The sequence below is a fragment of the Scyliorhinus canicula genome, chromosome 7 (assembly GCF_902713615.1).
Source record: "Scyliorhinus canicula chromosome 7, sScyCan1.1, whole genome shotgun sequence".
Classification (NCBI taxonomy): domain Eukaryota; kingdom Metazoa; phylum Chordata; class Chondrichthyes; order Carcharhiniformes; family Scyliorhinidae; genus Scyliorhinus; species Scyliorhinus canicula.
In genome coordinates, this window is record NC_052152.1 from 111,015,650 (window position 1) to 111,039,739 (window position 24,090).

Sequence of the window (24,090 nt, forward strand, 5' to 3'; positions counted from 1 at the left end):
AGCAGCACGGTTCAATTCCCGTACTAGCCTCCCCGAACAGGCGCCGGAATGTGGCGACTAGGGGATTTTCACAGTAACTTCATTTGAAGCCTATTTGTGACAATAAGCGATTTTCATTTCATTTTTCATTTCATTTAACTTCTTCAAACACTTTATTGATCTGCTCTGGGGCCACCACCAACTTCCCCATCTTAGCCCACACCTGAACTATCTCCCTCGCCGCTGCCTCTCTCTGGAGCTGGCCGGCCAACATATGCCCTGCCTTCTCCCCATGGTCGTAGACCGCCCCCCCTCACCCTTCTCAACTGGTGCACCGCTTCCCTGTGGTTAACTGGTCAAACCTCGCCTGAAGCTTGTTCCTCTTGGCCAAGAGGGCCGGATCCAGATCCCTCACGCACCTCCTATCCACCTCCAGAATCTCCTCTATCAATTTTTAGTGCTCCTCTTTCTCCTCCTTGTCCACCTTAGCCTTGAATGAAATCACCTCCCCCCTCATTACTGCCTTGAGTCCCCCAAACCACTGACCGCAAAACTTCTCCTGTGCAATTAAAACGCACATATTCCTCAATCACCTTACCGATCTTATTGCAAAAACTCCAGTCCGCTAACAACCCTACGTCCATCCTCCACCCCGGCCTCTGAAACATCCCCTTCTCCAAAACCACATCCGACCAATGCGGAGCATGGTCCGAAATCACTATGGTCGAATAATACGACCTCCAAACACTAGCCAATAGCACCTTCTGCACCATGAAAATGTATATCCTAGAGTACACTTTATGTACTGGGAACAAAAACAAATACTTCCATTCCCTCAGGTGCAAGAACCTCCACGGTCCACTCCTTCAATCACTCTCATGAGCCCCGCCAGCGCCTTCGCCCCCGCTGACTGGGCCAGCCAGCTCGGCTGAGACCAGCGCCTTCGCCCCCGCTGACTGGGCCAACCAGCTCGGCTGAGACCAGCGCCTTCGCCCCCGCTGACTGGGCCAGCCAGCTCGGCTGAGACCAGCGCCTTCGCCCCCGCTGACTGGGCCAACCAGCTCGGCTGAGACCAGCGCCTTCGCCCCCGCTGACTGGGCCAGCCAGCTCGGCTGAGACCAGCGCCTTCGCCCCCGCTGACTGGGCCAGCCAGCTCGGCTGAGACCTATCCACCTTCAGTTCCTGAACCATATTTCAATCACCCCCACTATTAACTCGTGAGTATCCAAGGAGCAGTGCTCCGAAAGCTAGTGATGTGAAACAAACCTGTTGGACTTTAACCTGGTGTTGCAAGATTTGTTACTGTGTTCTTCTGGGAATGCACTGTTGAGTTGGGTGCCCCTTTAATCAGCCCCCCAGTGAATACAGCTGCCCCCCAATCCTCACCAGCAAAGCTTCTCCTCATTTTAATTTTGTACTGAGCCATCGCTGCTGGTTGGAAGATGGTGTTGCGAACTCTCACTGCCAGGCCAGCTTAGATCCTTCCTGTGTGGATGTGGAAACCTCTTTCATCAACCCGGAGGATCATGTTCAGGTTTCCTTCCCTCACAGCTCTCTCAATTCTTCTCCTGTATTCCTGGATTCCATTGTGGTACATATCCTTTTGTTTGCCCCTGAATATCTTGAAATGGATGTGCCGGTAACCCGTTTGGCCCTCAACCCTCCCCAACTTGAGGTCAGTTACACAGTTAAATAAATACCACCTGGGATACCCCCATAATGCCTTTTCCCTGTCTCTAGGTTACATATGCGTCCCATGGTTGAATGTGTCAGCTGCATCCCATTATGGTTGCAGAAACCTGACGGACTGAGGTACATGATGTTACGACCACGCCCTACTCACAATGTGCTAGGCAGACTGGAGACTGGACTAACATGTCCACTCCCTCCATGGACAGGGACAAGGGCAGTCTTTGCAAGCTCAATAATGTAAAGTGAAGTGGTTCTTCACTCGCCTTTCCTCCCATTCTGGCCCCAAGCGGTTTACGTCATTCGGTAACATCCACTCCCCCCATCCTGGTGCTGAGGATGCTGATCCTTGCACACTCCCCTCCCCCCCCTAGTTATATGTCTGTGTGCACACCTCCCCACTTCTACCACTTTCAATCACCCCCACTATTAACTCGTGGGTATCCAAGGAGCAGTTACACTAGCCCTGCAGCCCCTTCCCTTGCTTCAGAACAGTTTCCTCTCTTCTCCAGTACAGCCCGAGCTCTGCAGCACTTGAAAAGCCTCCCCTGCCTTACTGCTGGTCTGGTAGGTAGAGATTTACCTTTGACACCCCCCTGAAGGCAATGCGGTGCTTCCTACAAAGCAGATTCCTATCAGTGTTGCACGATGCAAGGTAGGCAAGCTAACCTCAAAGTGACGAGCAAAGTGCAGGTCGCTTTTGTGCCATTATGAAACATGTCATCCTAATTGCACACCGACATGCTCAGATGATCCAGTGTGGGGTGTTGATTCCAGTGAGGAGTCCATATAATAAGATGCAAATGTATTGAAATAACTTTCCCGATGTGCCACGGTTGAAATACAGCCCACATTTGACGGCTGGAGTGCACAATAACGACCTGGTTTTTAGGATGATGCAAAACTGATTTTTGGCTTTCTCCCACAATGATGCCCATCTCAAATGGGTGCGAAAAGACCCAGACCTGGACATTTCCTGATTTCAATCACTTGCTTATAAGTCTCTTTTAAAAAAACTGTTTCAAGATTTGTGCACTGGTAAAAGTTGCTATTAGGCTGTACAAAACTTTTGGACCACCTTACCCAGCAGGCAGAGTTGAAACCAAGCAGAAGGAAATATCAAAGATTCTCAGGTTTGTCAGTTTTGCAATATCAGAAGAAATTTCCATTATAGGATTGTCTCTTAAATTCAACACTTCAAGTCGGGAGAATCCATAAATCTTAAGGATAAAACAGAGTTAATATAAAAACTTAATAATAAAGCACTTAAAATGTTTAAATGTACTGTACAACAATTGCTGGCAACATATGTTGGACACTTTAGGAACTTTCAAGCGGTTATTGGATAGGCATATGGAGTGCACTAAAATGATTGGGAGTAGGTTGATTTGATCTTAGTTCCAGACTAGTTCGGCACAACATCGTGGGCCGAAGGGCCTGTACTGTGCTGTACAGTTCTATGTTCTATATCAACATAGTTAGCTTACAAAGTAAAGCAATAAATAAAAATTTCAAATGTTGGGAAGAATGTTGGGGGTGGCACGGTGGCACAGTGGTTAGCACTGCTGCTTCATGGCTCCAGGGACCCAAGCTCAATTCCAGCCTCAGGGACTGTCTGTGTGGAGTTTGCACTTTCTCCCTGTGTCTGTGTGGGTTTCCTTCGGGTGCTCCGGTTTCCTCCCACAGCCCACAGGTGTGCAGGTTAGGTGGATTGGCCATGCTAAATTGCTCCTTAGTGTCAAAAGGTTAGGTGGGGTTGCTGGGTTGTGGGGATAGGGTGGAGGTGTGGGCTCAGGTAGGGTGCTCTTTCCAGGGGCCGGTGCAGACTCGATGGGCCGAATGGCCTCCTTCTGCACTGTAAATTCTATGATTGTAAATTCTATGAGCAACATTTTGGAAGAGAGCTGGATAATCTACAATAATTTTAAATGGTGCACTACTATAAAGTTGGGAAGCCAAAAGTGTTGTGAAATTTATTATGTCTCAGTGAACGAATGTCTTAACTTTCTAAATCATCAGCATAGCACGTAACTGACAGAAATATCTCATATTACCTTCTAGAGGCAATGTTTGCAAGTTAATGCACCAAATTAGCACTAGCACCATTGGAAAAGTGTATATAAACATCACGGAGGTGTTGTATAGCATAGTCTTTGTTTTAATTGCAGCTCATTGAAACTACTTGATGTACCACTTAGTTGCTCAACAGATGTAATGATACAGAAGGTTTACTACATTAAATGCCAACAAACCTTCATTTGCTACAGAATAGCACGGTTTCAAAATCATTCATTGATTGTGTGGTATTATTCTGAGGGTGTAACAATATGCTATGTATTGTTCTCCATAATTAATGTGTTCTGCAACCTTGGTAACCAGATGCAAGTTATTAATTTAAGAAAGACAGTTGGCCATGAGAGGTTTTACTGTAGGAATGCTCTGGTTTAGACCTAGTCACATGATCCTCTCATTCACTGGAATAAATTATAAGCATAAATATTATAGATCATTTAATAAATTACACTCACCACAACAGGGATGTCCTGAAAACTGTTGAATGACAGGTTCAGATATTTTAGTACGGAAGCAAATGCAGTCAGATCAGGAAGTTGGCTAATGAAATGACCCTATGATATAGTAACAATATTAAACAAGATGGTAATCATATTCTTCAAATCTGGAAATGTACCTTTGTATCTTTTGTCATTACTTTAATACACTGAGAAAAAAAGTTGCATTCTTTTGAAATGATTGAAATACTAAGGGCGGGATTCTCCATCCCGCCGCACCCGTTTTCTGTTGCAGCGCGGCCCTGCCGGCAGCAGAATCCTCCATCCCGTCAGCCGGCCAATGGGGTTTCCCATTTGGACACCCCCACGTCGCCGGGATATCCGTGGGCATGAGTGTGCTGCCGGCGAAACGGAGGATCACGCCAACGGACAATCCAGCCCTAAATAATTCAACAAATGTTCATAATGAATGTCAGACATTGGCAGTTATGAAAATTGTTTAAATAGGTAATTGGTACCTTAGCTATATGTCTAATAACGTTCTTCAGATACTGTGGTTAAAGTACAATATGCCCAGGTATTAACAACAGATTTGTGTAATTGTAGCCGTTAAAAAATTGGTGATTCACAAAATAGCTCAGAAGGTTATGAGACCCAATGATCAAGAACATTAAACTGTCAAGATATGTTAAAGTAACTCAATTTCAACTACAAAGCATTTATATAGAAAGAATAATGCGAACCAATGATGCTGCAAACTCAACACCTTCTAGACCATAGTGGCTTGGTACTTAAATAGTATTTAAAGGGAACTGCTGGGATAGATTTGGAAAAGATTCGAGCAGAACCCAAAAAGATGAATCTAAGGTAAAAACAAATATTAGATAAATACTGCATCAAGATGTGCGTAGGTCTTCAGTGAGCAAACATCAAGTGTCACAACATATCGAGCTACTACCTGTCTCCGCTGTTGTGAAGGATTGGTCTGGCCACATTGTCGCAGATCACTCCAAGTAGTTGGACCATGCCTTCTCAACTGTCCCTCATGGACAGGGGGAGTCGGCTGCTCCGTACCCTTGGCACTAACCCTACCCCCCACACACCCGTAACCCAGCCCCTCTCTGCCGGGAGAAGGCCGAATCCCCACCCTGCCCCATATGCCATCCGCCATGGCCGGGTGCCCTGGCCACCGAGGCCACCAAATACCCAACCCCTGGGCTGCATGCGCCGGACCGTCTAACGGTTTCCTTGTATGTGTTTCCCCGCCGCCCCCACCCCCTACCCCGCAAGAAACGGCCGGGCACGATCACCGGGAGAGGGAGAGTATGATTCTATGTTAAGACCAGAGGGGGACCAGTAGAACTGCGGCCCCTCTCCATGCCCGAGCAGAGAGCCCTGAATGTGGCCGGTTGCACAGAGGAAAGGGAGGTCGCTGGGGTGGAGTGCGGTCATAGGCGAGCAAGTGAGACCTCTTTGAGTTGCGGTTCCCCATGACAAGTGTGTCGAGACCCCCTCCCTCACCCCCCCACCCCTCACCCCCACACCACCCTCACACCCCTCACCCTCACACCCCTCACCCTCACACCCCTCATCCCCACAACATCCACTCCCACACCATCCTCATTCCCACACCCCTCACCCCCCCAACCCACATCCCCCAACCCACACCCCTCACCCCCACACCACCCTCACACTCCTCACCCCCACACCACCTTCACCCCTACACCACCCTCACCCCTACACCACCCTCACCCCCACGCCATCCACTCCCACACCACCCTCATACCCCTCACCCCACACCATCCACTCCCACACCACCCTCACTCCCACACCACCCTCACTCCCACACCCCTCACCCCACACCCCAACACCACTCTCACCCTCACACCCCCCCCCCCACTCTCCCCCGGCCCGCTGTCTAATCATACATGTTGTCTTTTGTTGGGGCGGGTCCATCCAAGGTCCCCCGCCCCAAGCCAGTGCCAGAGCCGGTGCCCCCCAGGCGGCCGAGCACTGACGGGGAGAGCAGCCCGAACACCATCCCCAGCCCGAGACACAGGACACCCTGGAGTTCGGGTCTGAGGATGGCATTGACATTCCGTTACAGCCGTCTCTTACACCCTCCACCATCCCAGTGACCATCATCTCGGTTGGGCACATGAGTGAAGAGGCTCCTGGGACACTATCAGGTGGACACCACACATCTAATCCAGTACAGCAAGTGCAGGTGAAATGAAATGAAAATGAAAATCGTTTATTGTCACGAGTAGGCTTCAATGAAGTTACTGTGAAAAGCCCCTAGTCGCCACATTCCAGCGCCCGTTCGGGGAGGCTGGTACAGGAATCGAACCGTGCTGCTGGCCTGCTGGTCTGCTTTAAAAGCCAGCGATTTATCCAAGTGAGCTAAACCAGCCCCAACCAGCACCCAAGAGGCCGGATGGTCAGAGGGCAGGCCGGCCCCAGGAATCAGCTGCCATCCAGATGGGTCTCAGGCTTCTGGAACATCCAGTCCCAGCCACAGTGCAGATGCAGTCAGAGAGCCAGGGACTACAAGAAGGGTTGATACTGGGCATCCAGTACCTGCGTCCGCAGGTGGAGGAGTTGTCATGGGGGTGACCCTTTAAGAGAGGTTTTGTTTTATCATGTGGCATGAGTGATGTCATTGTGTGGGTGGAGCTGGGCTGTGGCTTTGTGAGATTTTACTTTCACATGAGTTTGGGACTGGTTTGAACTGCACAGGTTGAAAGAAGAAAAGCCCCTAGTCGCCACATTCTGGCGCCTCGTACGGGAATTGAACCGTGCTGCTGGCCTGCCTTGGTCTGCTTTCAAAGCCAGCGATTTAGCCCTGTGCTAAACCCCGAATTGGAAAAGTTAAAGGGAAATTTCATTTAGGGTTATACATAGACTACTGTAGCTGTGTGGGGTCTTTATGTTTATAATTGATACAAATTCTTGCTGTGTGTGTGTTTATACAAATGTTAACTAAATTCTTAGAATAAAGCTTGTTTTTTTGATTAAAATCACCTGAGAAGTCTGTTGAATAACACCTGAAAGGCAGGCTCTTGTGCTCATCCCAGCCAAATTCAACAAACAGTTATAGGTTAGGTGGACTCCATAATGCAATTTGGAGTTTTCTAAACCCTGGCCCATAAGAGAGTCCAACTGTGTGCAGGAGCAGAGTGTTGTGCCGGCCATGCGTGCCATCCAGGCCGACACCGCACGTGTGGAGTCCATAGAACATAGAACATAGAACAGTACAGCACAGAACAGGCCCTTCGGCCCTCGATGTTGTGTCGAGCCATGATCACCCTACTCAAACCCACGTATCCACCCTATACCTGTAACCCAACAAATCCCCCCCCCTTTAACCTTACTTTTTAGGACACTACGGGCAATTTAGCATGGCCAATCCACCTAACCCGCACATCTTTGGACTGTGGGAGGAAACCGGAGCGCCCGGAGGAAACCCACGCACATACGGGGAGGACGTGCAGACTCCGCACAGACATTTGGGGCAACAGTTTTGACTATGGACCAGCGTGCCCAAGGCCTGTGGCATTCTGTGCAGGAGGTGGCAGAGGCCCAGGACAGGGCTGCCCTCTGACAGGTAGCCATGTGCTAGAGCTACCTGAACATTTCAGCGGACTCCTCAGTATGGCCCAGTCAAAGCAGGCCATGGCTAGGAACGTCGGCGGCATTGCCCAGGTGCTGGCTGCCATGGCACAGACATTGGGCGAGGTGGCCCAGACCCAGAGGGAGGTGGCCCAGTCCTAGAGGGAGGTGGCCCAGTCACTGGCTGATGTGGCACAGACCAAGAAGATGGTGGCACAGTCGCAGCGCGATGTGGTGCAGTCCCAGACAGAGATGGTCCACTCCCTGTGCTCCATGGCTCAAGCATGCAGAGCGGGCCTCCAGGACTGGCAGCACCAGGTGGCCGGGGGGGGGGGGGGGGGGGGGGGGGGGGCCTCAGGAGTTAGCTTTGCTCGCACCCCCGTTCCATGGAGTAGCCCGGGAGCCATCGGGCACCCCAAGGGAGGAGGAGGTGATGGGGACCGTGCCGATGACTCCCACAGGGGAGGTGCTGCAACACAGGAGTCCCCCCCCGGTGCATCTGGTGGGCAGTGGGCAGAACAGGGCGGCACCACGCCACCTGGGATACGCGAGCAGCAGCCAGGCTCAGCCAGGCTGGTCCGCCCCAGGAGACGCGCACCAACGGGAACCCTTATCGCAGGACAGGAGTCACAGCAGACCGCCTCCACTCCTGCTGTACCGTCGGGGTAACCACCTAAGTATAGTGTTAGTTCCATGGCTGGGAATGTCGTCGGCTTTCTGGGAACGGGTGGGGGTGTGTGCCCCTCAAACATGTCAGGAATCACCGACTGTGCCAGGAAGAAGGAATCGTGCACACTGCCTGGGTATCGGGCGCAGAGGTGCATGATGCGCAGCTGATGGTCACAGACCAGCTGGACGTTCATTGAGTTTTGTGTAGACCAGTGTGTTATCTGCAAGTGCCCGTAGAGAGACATGCATCCCGTCTTTCTCCCCCTGGACCCAGGGCATACCAGCGATGGCGGCGAACCCCGCTGCCCGGGCATCCTTGTGGGCTCAGTCCACATCGAAATGGATGTATTGATCCGCCTGGGCATATAGGGCCTCTGTGACGGCACGGTTACACATGTGCACTGAGCTCTGTGAGATCCCCGACAGGTCCTCACTCGGCGACTGGAAAGACCCCGTGGCATAGAAGTTCAGGGCGACCGTCACCTGGACAGTTACTGGGAGCGGGTGTCCTCCCGCATACCCCCGCGGTGCCAAGTGTGCCATCATATGGCAGATGTGTCGCACTGTCCCTCTGATCAGCCAGAGTCTACAACAGCATGTTTGGTCCGGCAGGTCCTCGAATGACAGGCGCTGCCGGTACACACGGGACCTCATGCGATGCCTCCTTAGCACCTCCTCTTCCTCGGCCTGTTGGGCAGCCGGTCTTCCAGCCTATGCAGCTGCCGCCAGCCCCCTGCAGCCCGTTCCACTACTGGCCGCTCTGCTGCTGCAGCTTCCTCCTCCTCTTTGAGCGGCTCACGCTCATACACCCGCAGGGCATCTCGCAAAGCTGCGACCATCACCGGGGCAGCCGCCATTGCTGGTCAAGCTCCAAACACCATTGTCTGCAGGGGGTGAGAGGCCAACATGTTAGCATGGTGCCAACCCTTGGGCCCAACCAGGTTCCATGGGCTACACGGTGGCCCCGGTTGGCGGTGCGGGCTCTGGTCCCGCATGTCCCCCCCACCCTCCACTCCTGCTCCATCGGTATCCGGCACCTTGGGGGCCCCTGCCTAGTGCCCATCCCTGATGCCAGTACTGTTGGCTGGCTCTGCCCTCACTGGGGGCTGCCATGGGTGTGGCCCTGGGTGGTCCGCCGGTGGGTGGCGGCAGGTAGGCCTGGACAGGATGCCCTATGCCGGGGGTGGGGAAATGCGGGGTTGGGTGCGCCCAAATGTCCGGTGTCACTGTGTAGAACCAGGGGCCGAGGTGGGTGGTCAGTGGGTGCGCAGCAAGATGGCCACCGTAATGGCGGTCGGTGCCTGGGCACCGCCCCAGTCCTGTGGGGGGACACCCCGGCTGCTCGGCCTGTTTCCCCCCCCTTCCCCGGCCCTGGCAGGATCCCCCCCACTGCAACCTCATCCTGCTTTTATTTTCAATATTTCTATGTTCTTATTACTGAATTGAAACTTCCGATGGTGGCCATGGAGTGAACAGTCGCACACATGGCAGCTCCGTCTCAAAGGTGAAGATTTGAGCTCTTTAGTGTAGCTGAAGGTGAGGAGGAGAAGCTCCCCCCAGGAGTGGCATGTCTACTGGTTATCAGACCCGGCAGAAGGGCGTTAAATATCTGGCCAAGGAACTGGAAGAGACCTGTGGTACAGCAACAATTGGAAAGATGGCGGAGGGGGAAGGGTCGTTGCATGTTGGACGTTGGAAAACCCCAGATGGAGCTGCTGATGGCATTTATCAAAGATGAGATCCGCCGACAAAAAAAGGAGATGCTGGAAGACCAATTGAAGGCCATCGAAGGAGCGGTTGCGTCCCTGAAAGGCTCGATGGAGAGAGTTGAGAAGTGCTTGGAGGCACAGGGGTGGCAGATCCGGGAGATGGAGAGGGTGATGTCTGACCATAGTGTTCTGGTGGTGGCATTGGAGGCAGAGGTGGGGCTCCTGGGGGACCTTTGCAAGTCAATAAGAGCAAAGGTAGAGAAGCAGGAGAACAGATCTTGAAGGCAGAACCTGCGCATCGTTGGCCTGCCTGAAGGTGTGGAGGCATGAGTGTTACGAGATACGTCTCGATGATGCTGGCAGGCTGGTGGCGGAGGGGTTGTAAACAAGGCCCCAGAAGCGCACAGATCTCTAAGGCAGAAGCCACGAATGGGGGAGCTGCCGCGGGCGGTGATTGTAAGGCTCCACACGTTTGTGAAGAGAAAATTCTGCGGTGACGCAGGGAGAAAGGTCCGAATATATCAGGACATTGGACTGGAGCTGGTGAAAAGGCATGCTGGGTTTAACAGGGCCAAACAGCTCTCAATCAACGGCAAATCAGGTTTGGGGTGCTGTGTCCTGTGAAACTACAGGTGCCTTTTGAAGGCCGGGAGTACTGTTTTGAAACCCCAGAGGTGGCCAATTACTTTATTAAAGAGCATAAACTGGGGGAGAACTGAACTTTGATGGGAGACAGAGGAGTTGGCACAATGGAGTTTGGAGATTGGAGGTGTGTGGGGGCCGGAGGTTCTTTCATTCTTGTCGGGTGGGACGATTTCATTATGGTCATTATTTGTTAAAGGGTAATATGTTTGCAGGAGGGCAACTGCGCACCCCCCGTGGTGATGTTTATTTTTAGGATGAGATGACCTGTGGTTTTGGATGTGTCTTTGTTTGGGTAGGAGTGGGTGAGGTCCGCAGGGAGCCCTCTACACAGAAGAAAGGGTGGGGGGAGGGGTAAATAGGAGGAGCCTTCGGGCAGGAGCTGCCATACTGGCAGGTAATGCTGTTGAATAGAAGGGGGGAAGATGGACTCGAAAGTTGGTCGAGGGGGGGTGGGTAGAGGGGGAGGGGAGGGGTGAAGAAAGTGTGACGTGGCAGTGTTGGAGGAGAAGCATGGTTATGTGAGGAAAAGGGGGCCACCTTAATGTGCCTGGTTTAGGGTGAAATTAAAGGGGACAGAATCGATAGGGGAGGATGGCGGACAGTAGAGGGGTATGAAGACACAAGCCTCCAGTAAGGCTCATAACATGGAACATGTAGAGGCTGAATGGGCCGATGAAGAGATCTCAGGTCTTTGCGCACTTGAGAAGCCTGAAGGCGTGGGGGTCTTTCTGCAGGAAATGAAATGAAATGAAAATTGCTTATTGTCACGAGTAGGCTTCAAATGAAGTTACTGTGAAAGGCACCTAGTCGCCACATTCCGGCGCCTGTTCGGGAAGGCTGTTACGGGAATCGAACCGTGCTGCTGGCCTGCTTGGTCTGCTTTCAAAGCCAGCGATTTAGCCCTGTGCTAACCTTTGGGTGAGGGATTAGGTTAGGTTGAGGAAGGGATGGGTGGGTCAGGTATTTCACTCGGTGTTTGACTCAAAGTCACCGGGGGTGACCATTCTGTTGATTAAAAGGACAGGGTTTGTAAGTACCAAGGAAGTTTGGGACCCGGGTGGGAGATACGTGATGGTGAGCGGGGTGTTGGAGGGGATGCCGGTGGTACTAGTGAATGTATGTGCACTGAATTGGGACGACGTGGGGTTCGTCAGGAGGTTTCTGGGAGCGATTCCGGACTTGGCCACACATCTAATTATGGGAGGGGACTTCAATTGCGTGCTGGAGCCGAGGGTGGACAGGTCAAGCCCCAAGTCAATGGGAAGGTTGTGGATGGTGAAGGAGCTCGGAGGGTTTATGGAAAGGATGGTTATGGCGGATCCATGGAGGTTTAGGAACCCAGGGGAGAGGGAGTACTCCTACTTCTCGCACATGTACAAAGTATACTCCAGAATCGATTTTTGTTGTGGTGAGCTCTGAGTGTTGATGAGGGTGGTGCGGCCAGTGTATGCGGGAATCGTGTTTCGGACCATGCGCCGTACTGGCTGGAGGTTCGACATGGCTTGAGGCAGGAACAGAGGCCGGGATGGAGGTTGGACTCGGGGCTGTTAGCGGACAGGGGGGTTCTGTGATAAGGTGCGGTCGGTGATTAAGGATTATGTAGAGTTGAACAAAAATGGGGAGGTATCGGTGGCCACATTCTGGGAGGCATTGAAGGCGGTGGTATTATTTTGTTCAAGGCACACAGAGATAGGAAGAGGAGAGAGGGGTATGAACAATTATGGATGCGAGGTGGACATCGAGTATTCAAGGGATTTGTGAAGAGAAAGAAGTTACAGGGGCAGTTCTATAGGCTGACGATGGGGCTGACTGCTGGGCAGCTACGGAGGGCGAGGGGCTGCAGTATGAATATGGAGAGAAGGTGAGCCGCATGCCAGCCCATCAGCTATGGAGGACAGTGGTTAGCACCAGTTTGGGCCACTGTCTGTGCGGTGTCTGCATGTTCTCCCCGTGTCTGCATGGGTTTCCTCCAGGTGCTCCGGTTTCCTCCCACAAGTTCCGAAAGGCGCGCTTGTTAGGTGAATTGAACATTCTGAATTCTCCCTCAGTGTACCTGAAAAGGCGCCGGAATGTGGCGACCAGGGGCTTTTCACAGTAACTTCATTGCAGTATAATGTAAGTCGACTTGTGACACTAATAAAAAATATTATTATGGAGGCAGGCCGCCCGCGTCCAGAGATATCCTGAGGGTATGGATAAGGAAGGGGGAGATAGTGTCAGAGACGGGGAGGATAAATTAGACATTTAGGGAGTATTGTGATGAATTATATAGGGCCGATCCAGGGGTGAGGAAGGGGATATGGGGTGGTTTTTGGATAGGTTGTAATTCCCATTGCTGGATAAGGAGGAGGCAGGCACCAGAACAGCCATTAGGGTTGAGAGAGGTGAGAGTGGATGGTAAGAGTTGAGTTGAGATGAGAGTGGATGGTAAGGGAGGTGGTGTTGCTCTGTTATTTAAGGATGACATCCGGGCAATTGTAAGGGATGACATCGGTGCTATGGAGGATAAGGTTGAATCCATTTGGGTGGAAATCAGGAATAGTAAGGTGAAAAAGTCACTGATAGGAGTAGTCTATCGGCCACCAAATAGTAACGATATGGTGGGGCAGGCAATAAACAAAGAAATAACTGATGCATGTAGAAATGGTACAGCAGTTATCATGGGGGATTTTAATCTACATGTCGATTGGTTTAACCAGGTCAGTCAAGGCAAACTTGAGGAGGAGTTTATAGAATGTATCCGCGATAGTTTCCTAGAACAGTATGTAATGGAACCTACGAGGGAACAAGCGGTCCTAGATCTTGTCCTGTGTAATGAGACAGGATTGATTCATGATCTCATAGTTAGGGATCCTCTCGGAAGGAGCGATCACAATATGGTGGAATTTAAAATACAGATGGAGGGTGAGAGAAAGTAAAATCAAATACTAGTGTTTTGTGTTTAAACAAAGGAGATTACAAGGGGATGAGAGAAGAACTAGCTAAGGTAGTCTGGGAGCTAAGACTTTATGGTGGAACAGTTGAGGAACAGTGGAGAACCTTCCAAGCGATTTTTCACAGTGCTCAGCAAAGGTTTATACCAACAAAAAGGAAGGACGGAAGAAAGAGGGAAAATCGACCGTGGATATCTAAGGAAATAAGGGAGAGTATCAAATTGAAGGAAAAAGCATATAAAGTGGCAAAGATTGCTGGGAGATTAGAGGACTGGGAAATCTTTAGGGGGCAACAGAAAGCTACTAAAAAAGCTATAAAGAAGAGTAAGATAGAGTATGAGAGTAAACTTGCTCAGAATATAAAAAGACAGTAAAAGTTTTTACAAATATATAAGACAAAAAAGAGTGGCTAGGGTAAATATTGGTCCTTTAGAGGATGAGAAGGGAGTTTTAATAATGGGAAATGAGGAAATGGCTGAGGAACTGAACAGGTTTTTTGGGTCGGTCTTCACAGTGGAAGACACAAATAACATGCCAGCGACTGATAGAAATGAGGCTATGACAGGTGAGGACCTTGAGAGGATTGTTATCACTAAGGAGGGAGTGATGGGCAAGCTAATGGGGCTAAAGGTAGACAAGTCTCCTGGCCCTGATGGAATGCATCCCAGAGTGCTAAAAGAGATGGCTAGGGAAATTGCAGATGCACTAGTGATAATTTACCGAAATTCACTAGACTCTGGGGTGGTCCCGGTGGATTGGAAATTAGCAAACGTGACGCCACTGTTTAAAAAAGGAGGTAGGCAGAAAGCAGGAAATTATAGGCCAGTGAGCTTAACTTCGGTAGTAGGGAAGATGCTGGAATCTATCATCAAGGAAGAAATTGCGAGGCATCTGGATAGAAATTGTCCCATTGGGCAGACGCAGCATGGGTTCGTAAAAGGCAGGTCATGCCTAACTAATTTAGTAGAATTTTTTGAGGACATTACCAGTGCAGTAGATAACGGGGAGCCGATGGATGTGGTATATCTGGATTTCCAGAAAGCCTTTGACAAGGTGCCACACAAAAGGTTGCTGCATAAGATAAAGATGCATGGCATTAAGGGTAAAGTAGTAGCATGGATAGAGGATTGGTTAATTAATAGCAAGCAAAGAGTTGGGATAAATGGGTGTTTCTCTGGTTGGCAATCAGTAGCTAGTGGTGTCCCTCAGGGATCCGTGTTGGGCCCACAATTGTTCACAATTTACATAGATGATTTGGAGTTGGGGACCAAGGGCAATGTGTCCAAGTTTGCAGATGACACTAAGATGAGTGGTAAAGCGAAAAGTGCAGAGGATACTGGAAGTCTGCAGAGGGATTTGGATAGGTTAAGTGAATGGGCTCGGGTCTGGCAGATGGAATACAATGTTGACAAATGTGAGGTTATCCATTTTGGTAGGAATAACAGCAAACGGGATTATTATTTAAACGATAAAATATTAAAGCATGCCGCTGTTCAGAGAGACTTGGGTGTGCTAGTGCATGAGTCACAGAAGGTTGGTTTACAAGCGCAACAGGTGATTAAGAAGGCAAATGGAATTTTGTCCTTCATTGCTAGAGGGATGGAGTTTAAGACTAGGGAGGTTATGTTGCAATTGTATAAGGTGTTAGTGCAGCCACACCTGGAGTATTGTGTTCAGTTTTGGTCTCCATACTTGAGAAAGGACGTACTGGCGCTGGAGGGTGTGCAGAGGAGATTCACTAGGTTAATCCCAGAGCTGAAGGGGTTGGATTACGAGGAGAGGTTGAGTAGACTGGGACTGTACTCGTTAGAATTTAGAAGGATGAGGGGGGATCTTATAGAAACATTTAAAATTATGAAGGGAATAGATAGGATAGATGCGGGCAGGTTGTTTCCACTGGTGGGTGAAAGCAGAACTAGGGGACATAGCCTCAAAATAAGGGGAAGTAGATTTAGGACTGAGTTTAGGAGGAATTTCTTCACCCAAAGGGTTGTGAATCTATGGAATTCCTTGCCCAGTGAAGCAGTTGAGGCTCCTTCATTACATGTTTTTAAGGTAAAGATAGATAGTTTTTTGAAGAATAAAGGGATTAAGGGTTATGGTGTTCGGGCCGGAAAGTGGAGCTGAGTCCACAAAAGATCAGCCATGATCTAATTGAATGGCGGAGCAGGCTCGAGGGGCCAGATGGCCTACTCCTGCTCCTAGTTCTTATGTTCTTATGTTCTTATGGAGAACATAAGAGGAATGAAGTTCGGGAAGGTCCTGGGGCTGTACGGTTACCTGGCTAAGTTTTATAAATAGTTTACGGCGGAGTTGGGACCACATATCCTCAGGCGTTGGAGAAGGGGGAACTGCTAGAAACAATGACACAGGTGACGATTTCTCTAATTCCAAAGAAAGGGAAGGACCCGTTAGAATGTGGGTCGTAAAGGCCCATATCACTGTTGAATGCGGATGTGAAAGTGCTGGGTAAGTTAGTGGTGGAGAGAATGGAATGATGTGGTACTGGTGGTGGTTGCAGAGGATCAAACGGGCTTTGTGAAGGGTAGGCAACTCTGGAGTAATATAAGGTGGCTACTGAATGTGATCATGACCCCGTCATGAGGATGGGTACTGGAGGTTGTGGTGTCTATGGACGCAGAGAAGGCTTTTGACCGGGAGGAGTGGCGGTACCTGTTTGAGGTTCTGGGAAGGTTTGGGCCAAAGTTTGTGGCATGGGTGCATCTGCTGTACGTAGCTCCAGTGGCGAATATGTGGACCAATGAGATGAGCTCACGGAGTTTCGGATTGCATAGGGGAACGAGGCGGGGTGTCCACTGCTGCCGCTGTTGTTTGTACTAGCGATAGAGCCCTTGGCGATGGCCCTTAGGGGGTCAGCAGAGTGGCAGGGGATTATGAGGGGGAGTAGGGAGCACTGGGTGTCGCTGTATGCGGACGACCTGCTGTTATATGTGTCAGACCTGCTGGAGAATATGGGGAGAATTATGGGCCTACTAGCGAGGTTCGGAGCTTTCTCAGGTTATAAGTTGAATGTGGGAAAAAGCGAGGTGTTCCCGGTGAACGAGGCGGGTCAGGAAGCTAATTTAGGGGTGTTGCCATTTTGGGTAGACAGGGATAGGTTTAGGTATCTGCGGATCTAGGTGATGGGGGAGTGGCCAATAATGCACAGATGGAACTTGACAAAGTGGAAGAGATAAAGGAGGACTTCAGGATGTGGGATACACTGCACCTGAGGCTGGTGGGATGGTCCAAGTGGAGAAAATGAATCTCCTGCCAAGGTTCCTATTCGTACTCCAGACACTCCCGATTTTCATTCCAAAGGCCTTGTTCTGGAAACTGGACGCAGTGATTTTGGAGTTTATATGGGCGGGGAAGGTACCGTGGGTAAAGAAGGCCGTCAGAGAGACAGAGGCAGAAATGGGAGCTGGTGTTACCGAACCTGCTGCCCTATTATTGGGCAGAAAATGGGGTGAAAGTGAGCCGGTGGTGGGAAGGAGAGGGGTTAGAATGGGTTAGGATGGAGGAGGAGTCCTGTAGCGGGTCCAGCCTGAGGGTCATGGTAACGGCGTGCTACAGATGGCAATGAGGAGATATACTGAGAATCCAGTTGTAGAGTCCACGATAAAGGTGTGGAACCAATTGAGGAGACATTTTAGGATGGAGGGGATGTCGGTGCTAACACCATTGTGTGAGAACCACAGGTTCAAGCCGGGGAGATGGATGGCATGGACAGGAGGTGGAGAGAATGGAGCTGGTGAGGGCGAGGGATTTTTAATTGGAGGAGAGGTCTGGAAGAGCTGTGGTATAGGGTAGAGCTCCCGAAGGGAAGTGAATTTAGGTATATACAAGTGAGAGACTTTGCACGGAAGGTGTGGAAAGTGTTTCCCAGGCTGCTGAAGTATGCCCTATTGGAACAAATGCTGCTTCCAGACGTGGAAGGGGAGGGTAGGATAAAAGAAAATTACTGAATTGAAGCACCTCAGAGTGCATCTTGATTTTGGGAGAAAAGTAAATATCATTGCACTTTCTTGTTATGCCAATTTGAAATGTGTTGTAATGTTTCTTTCAGATATTTTATGAATAAAGTATATTTTTGCAAAGAAAAGTAAGCTAAACACAACTTAGGGATATAATTTTTATGCACAAAGTTGCAGAATTGACTATCACTTAGTAATGTGAAAGTAAATACATTAGAATTGCTCTGTTGTTCATTGGTCTTTGTAATGCTTGCCAACGGTCCTCACATATGTTTTATGTTTTCTTGCCGGTTTGAAGATTCTCAGAGGCCCGGGGACTGGATCTGCGACTTGATCCGACCCGACCCGGCAGAACTCCTCGAACGACCCAACCCAAAGATAAAGAGGCCCAAACTGGAAGTCCGACCCCGACCTTGATTTGGACCCGACCCGGTCCTCAATGCACCCAACCCGGCCTAGGAACCAAAACCAGTCCCCAGACCGCCCGATCCAGTTGCCGGAGCACCAGACCAAGCCCTTGACCACGATACCCAGCCCAACCCAACCCGGAGAGGCCCACCCAGTGACCTGACCAGGGGACACCCGACCAACAACCCGACTTACCGAAGGGGAGGGTAGGATGGAGGCCCGACCAGGCCAACTCCATGGAGGCCTGACCAGGCCTACTCTGGCCCTGTGAAGCAACAGTGCTAACCACTGTGCTACCCTGCTGCCCGTTCACTTGGCTCCTCACTCTGCAACTAGATCCTTGACTTCCTGACACATAGACCACAATCAGTAAGAATAAACACCAACACCTCCTCCACGATAGTCATCAATACCAGGGCCCTGCAAGGCTTCGTACTTAGCTCCTACTATACTCCCTATACACACACGATTGCATGGCAAAATTTGGCTCCAACTCCATCTACAAGTTTGCTGACGACACGACCGTAGTGGGACGGATCTCGAACAACGATGAGTCAGAATACAGGAGAGAGATAGAGAACCTAGTGGAGTGGTGTAACTACAAAAATCTCTTCCCATAGCCTAACTCACACATCTCAGGACTTTAAGGGGCAATTTATCATGGCCAATCCACCTAACCCACATATCTTTGGACTGGGAGGAAACCAGAGCACCCAGAGGAAACCTATGCAGACACGGGGAGAAGGTACAAACTCCACACCGACAGTGAACCAAGGCCGGAATTGAACCTGGATCCCTGGCGTTGTGAGACAGCATAGCTAACCACTGTGTCACCGTGCCGCCCCGAATTATACAAAGGCCCAGATTTTGTGATCAGTGACAGTCACAGTGCTCGCCGTTGACCTCAAAAGAAAGCTGCTCATAAAGATCTAGTTTGTCTATAAGACATAGATTGCACATTTCCCAGATTCACTTTCATTTTGGTGCCAGCTATAGGAGATCTCAGGTGTCCAGCAACAGTGATGTCATCAAGCAGCCAATCACTCTGAAAAACTCTTACAACAAACTAAAACGTAACAATAACAAGTGAAGAGGGCACTCAGCAGAGCATACACCTCTGCCATGCAGAAACGGCCCTAGGGTTGCTGGCGCCCCGGGCAAGCTGAACTTCGGCGCCCTTACAAGTATAATTTTTAAATATAATTTGGCCCCTGACATCGCAGCAGGAGCTGCCCAGGTACAATATTACCTCTCCAGCAGTCATTTTCAACAGTGAATACTTGTGAGAATTTACTTGCAAAACATGACACCAGATATTGGTTCATAAGAGAAAAATTAAAGAGAACAAATAGCCAAGAACCTTGACCTACCTCTTTTTAGATTCAGGACCTCAGACGCCAATTGTCTGCTTCTTCATTGCCACTTAGTGAGAAGTGCAAAGGGTTTGGCAGCATACAACCCACATCTTTTTTAATCAAGGTTAACTCGGCAAGGAGTGCCCAGAAACTCCCTCCAATGCTATTTACGGCGGCAAAATCTGCCTTCCTTGTGTGTGTGTGTTTTTTTAAACAACATTTCGAGAGCACCAGAAGTATAATGAAATTTCGGGAAGCTTGCAATTAGACCCAGTTAATCTAAAATACCTGACTCTCGCTGACCTAAGCTGCACATTCCAAGGGGGCTAAATAGCAGCTCAGAAACTGCAATGCTCCGAGGAGGAAAAATTCCGAGCCAGTCTCAGAGTGTGAGGCATTATTCTCCTAAAGTTTGGTTTCAGCCCACTTGTGGCTGTTCAGCTTATTGTAGCCCAAACTAAGATTGTGAGGGTTTAACTCACAATTTGTTTAGTCTCTCTCTCTCTCTTTCCTTCTTCTGGTTCCTTTTCTCTTCAAACAAGTTAGGTTTTTGTCTCATGGTGGCGACCCCTAGCACATGGCGCCCCGAGCGACTGCCCGAGTTGCCGGTACCTTGAGCTGGCCCTGCTGCCATGCTGTGTTAGGTCAGCATGAGTACAATTATGCAGCTCTTCCGAGAGGCTTTTCCCTGCCTCACTCCAAGTTCTGAAACTGGCCAGCCTGCAAATTTGCACTCTTTTTAATAGTCTAAATACAAATTCTACATTTGATGCAAATGCTAAATTTTAATGACTGGGAACTTTAAACTACTTACCCTGAAATTTAAACAGTCACTTCCTATTGCTAGTGATCTCTGAATGAAAAAATCATATGGGTTTATCCTTCTTTCTGGTTCTTCCTCTGTGGTTGAGGATTCAGTGTCTGAAGATTCAAGAAATTGTTTATATTCTTCAGCATTTGGAACTGTTCCTGAAGTCAGAAAAATATGAATCTTGTTAATGCTGAAATGCAAGTTCATTCATTTACTGAAGGCAGCACAACAACTTGTATTTATAAAGAGCTATTAATGTAATGAAACTTCCTAAGGCAGGAGAATCAAAAAACAAAATGGGACACCGAGCCACATGAGGAAGTATTAGGACAAATGGTCAAAAGCTTGGCTGAGAAGTAGGTTTTAAGAAGTGCCCTAAAAAAAGAAAAAGAGGTAGAAAGACGGAGAGGTGTCGGGACGGTATTCCAGAGCTTGGGGTCTAGTTAGCTGAAGGCACAGCCACTAATGTTGGAGCAATTAAAATCATGGATGCTCAAGAGGCCAGAATTAAAGAGTACAGATATCTGGAAGGTTATGGGTCTGGAGCAGGTTACAGAGATAGGGAGGAGGAGTAAAGCTATTGAGGGTTTAAAAAGGATGATAACTTTAAAATCAAGGCATAGCATGACCAGTAGCCAGTGTAGGTCAATGAGCACAGGATTGATGAGTGAATGGGACTTGATGTAAGTAAGAACACGGGCAGTAGATTTTTGGATGACCTTAAGATTACAGAGGGTAGAATGTGGAAGGTCGGCCAGGATTGTGTTGCAATAGTCAAGTTAAAGATTACAAAGGCATGGAGGAAGGTATTGGTAGCAGATGAGTTGAGGCAGGGGAAGAATCAGGTGGTGATATCAAGAAGGAAATTAACCGCCTGAGTGATGGAGAAAATCTGTGGTTGGAGGCGAATGCGGGGTAAAATATGGCACCAAGATTGAGAAAAGTCTGGTTTTGCCTCAGAAAGTTACCAGAGAGAGGGATGGAGTCAGCAGAGTGGGGAAATTAAGAGTGGTGGAAATTGAGGAAATCGGGTGTCGCCAGCATACATGTGAAAACTAACGCTATATTTTCAGGTGATTTCACCAGAGGGCAGCAGGTAGACAAGTAATAGAGGCAAGAATAATCCATGTGGGACATCAGGGATAATAGTGAAGGAGCAGGAAGGTAAGTTAATGCAACTGATACTCCCGATATGATAAGATAGATAAGAAATTTATCTGGTAAGTGCAGTTCCACCCAACTGGGAGAGGGGTTGGGGGAAGTTGATGTGGTCAACAATATCACATGCTGCAGGCTGGTAGAGACGGGTGAGGAAGGATAGGTTACTTTTGTCACAGGGATAGTCAGTGTGGCTTTGTCCGAGGGAAGTCATACCTAATAAATTTGATTGAAGTTTTTGAGAAGATGACCAGATGTATCTATGAGGATAGTTCAGTTGATGTAGTTTAAATAGATTTCAGCAAAAGTCTTTGACAAGGTCCCACATGGGAGACTTATAAAGAAGACAAATGCACATGGGATACAGGTTAATTTGATACGGTGGATTCAAAATTGGCTTAATTGTAGGAGACAAAGGGTGATGACAGAAGGCTGCTTTAGTGACTGGAAGCCAGCATCCAGTAAGATACCATGAGGATCTATGTTGGGTCCCCTATTATTTGTTATTATATAAACAACACAGATGACTATGTGGGGATAGGATCAGTAAGTTTGCCGATCACACAAAGATTGGCCCCGGTTAACAGTGAGGTTCAGTGCCTTGGATTACAGGAAGATATAGACGGGATGGTCAGACGGGCTGACAAGTAGCTGATAGAATTTAACTCTGAAAAGTGTGAGGCTTTGGAAGGAGTAATTTGACAAGGAAGTATTCAATGAATGCCATGACACTAGGAAGTTCTGAGGAACAAAGGGACCTTGGCATAATTGTCCATAGACCTCTGAAGGCAGAAGTGTAGGTTAATAGGGTGGGGAAAAAGGCATTTGGGACACTTGCCTTTACCAAACGAGGCATAGATTACAAAAGCAGGGAGGTCATGTTGGAGTTGTATAGAACTTTGGTCAGGCCACAGCTGGAGTACTGTGTGCAGCTCTGGTCACCACATTTTTGGAAAGATGTGATTGTACTGGAGGGGGTGCAGAGGCGATTCACCACGATGTTGGTGGGCTGGAACATTCAAGTTATGAAGAGAGGTTGGATATTCTTGGTTTGATTTCATTGGAGCAAAGACTAAGCGGCAACATGATCAAGGTGTATAAGATTATGAGGGCCATGGACTGGGTGGATGGGAAGCAGCTGGTTTCCTTCGTTGATGGGTCAGTCACGAGGGATACAAGTTCAAGGTGAAGGGCAGGAGGTTTAGGTGGGGGATGTGAGGAAAGGTTACTTTTGTCACAGGGATGGTCAGCATGGCTTTGACCGAGGGAGGTCATGCCTAACAAATTTGATTAACGTTTTTGAGAAGGTGACCAGGTATACAGATGAGGATAGTGCAGATGATGTAGTTTATATGGATTTCAGCAAAGTCTTTGACCAGGTCCCACATGGGATACTTATAAAGAAGGTGGTGATGGTCTGGAATGTACTGCCTGGAAGGGTGGTAGAGGTGGGCTGACTCACATCCTTTAATAAGTACCTGGATGAGTACTTGGCATGTCATAACATTCAAAGCTATGGGCCAAATGCTGATAAATGGGGTTAGGTAGGAAGGTCAGGTGTTTTCATGTGTTGGTGGAGACCCAATGGGCCGAAGGGCCTTTTCTGCTCTGTGTGATTCGGGATTTGGGAGGCAGAATCTAAACTGTGCATCAAGGAACAGGTTATTGATGAGTTATTGACTGGGGGTCAGCTAGCTCAGTTGGCTGGACAGCTGGTTCGTGGTGTGGAACAACATCAAGAGCACGGTTTCAATTTCCGTACCGGCTGAGATTATTCATGAAGGCCCTGCCTTCTCAGCCTTGCCCAAGGTGTGGTGACCTTCAGGTTAAATCAGCACCAGTCAGGTCGCAAAGGCGAGGACAGCTTTTGGTCCTTTGGGACTGTGGAGACATTGATGAGAATACTACCTGACATCACTGTCGATTGAATGTTTACTGCATTTTTGAGACAGGATTACTTGGCAATTTTGCCCATTGCCAGTGCTGTATGTGTACTGGTTAGAAGAGCTCAAATCCCCATTTGGGATGTTGGTGAATTAATGTCCACTTTTATGGACAGGGCATACCTGGGCAACAGCCTTTGCTGTATTTAGTGCACTCTACCATTTCTTAGTATCATGTGTTGCATATCTAATTGCTGAAGACTGTCATCTATGGTGATGGGAAGCTCAAGATGAGCCCAAGATAGATCACCTACTTAGCACTTCGGGTAGAAAACAGTTGCAAGTACAATCCTAATTTCATCTCTATTGTCACCGACTTCCAGAAGACGGACTTTAACATCCTTATTCTCATCTACAAATAGTCCATGATGCAAATATGTTTGATATTCCGCAATATCCTCCAACCCTACGTCCCAGCCCATACCTGCCATTTTAAGTTCAAACCCCAGGTACATACTAACACTCAACAAGTGATTTTATCTTTCTATCTCTTTTTATGCCACTGGATGTTTTGAAACTCAATTTACTGACAGAGATGGCGAATGTCACTAAGAAACTGTCTTAAGTTATGAATCTTGAGGGATGGGGATCTCCAAATAAAGACTGAAAGCCAGCTTATCTAAGTGGCTTCTTAAAACTAGCACCTTTTTACAATGAATTGTACAACAAGACTTCTTAAATGCAAATGCTAG

At 48.9% G+C, this 24,090-nt stretch overlaps 1 protein-coding gene across 8 annotated transcripts in view; it reads right to left on the reverse strand.

Annotated features, from left to right (window-relative positions):
- The window catches only part of LOC119969274 (leucine-rich repeat-containing protein 63), a 71,193-nt gene that overhangs the window by 34,858 nt on the left and 12,245 nt on the right, over positions 1 to 24,090 (reverse strand). For 7 of the 8 annotated variants that reach the window (XR_005461325.1, XM_038802676.1, XM_038802670.1 and 4 more), the window contains 3 exons: positions 20,301 to 20,455; positions 4,197 to 4,295; positions 2,752 to 2,888 (listed from right to left, as the gene is read on the reverse strand). Coding sequence is in view for 7 of the 8 variants with exons in the window: in XM_038802676.1 (XP_038658604.1) it covers positions 2,752 to 2,888; positions 4,197 to 4,295; positions 20,301 to 20,455 (391 nt within the window). In the remaining variant the exon portion in view is untranslated. The remainder of the gene's footprint in view (positions 1 to 2,751; positions 2,889 to 4,196; positions 4,296 to 20,300; positions 20,456 to 24,090) is intronic. The other variant, XM_038802677.1, reaches the window with a different exon arrangement.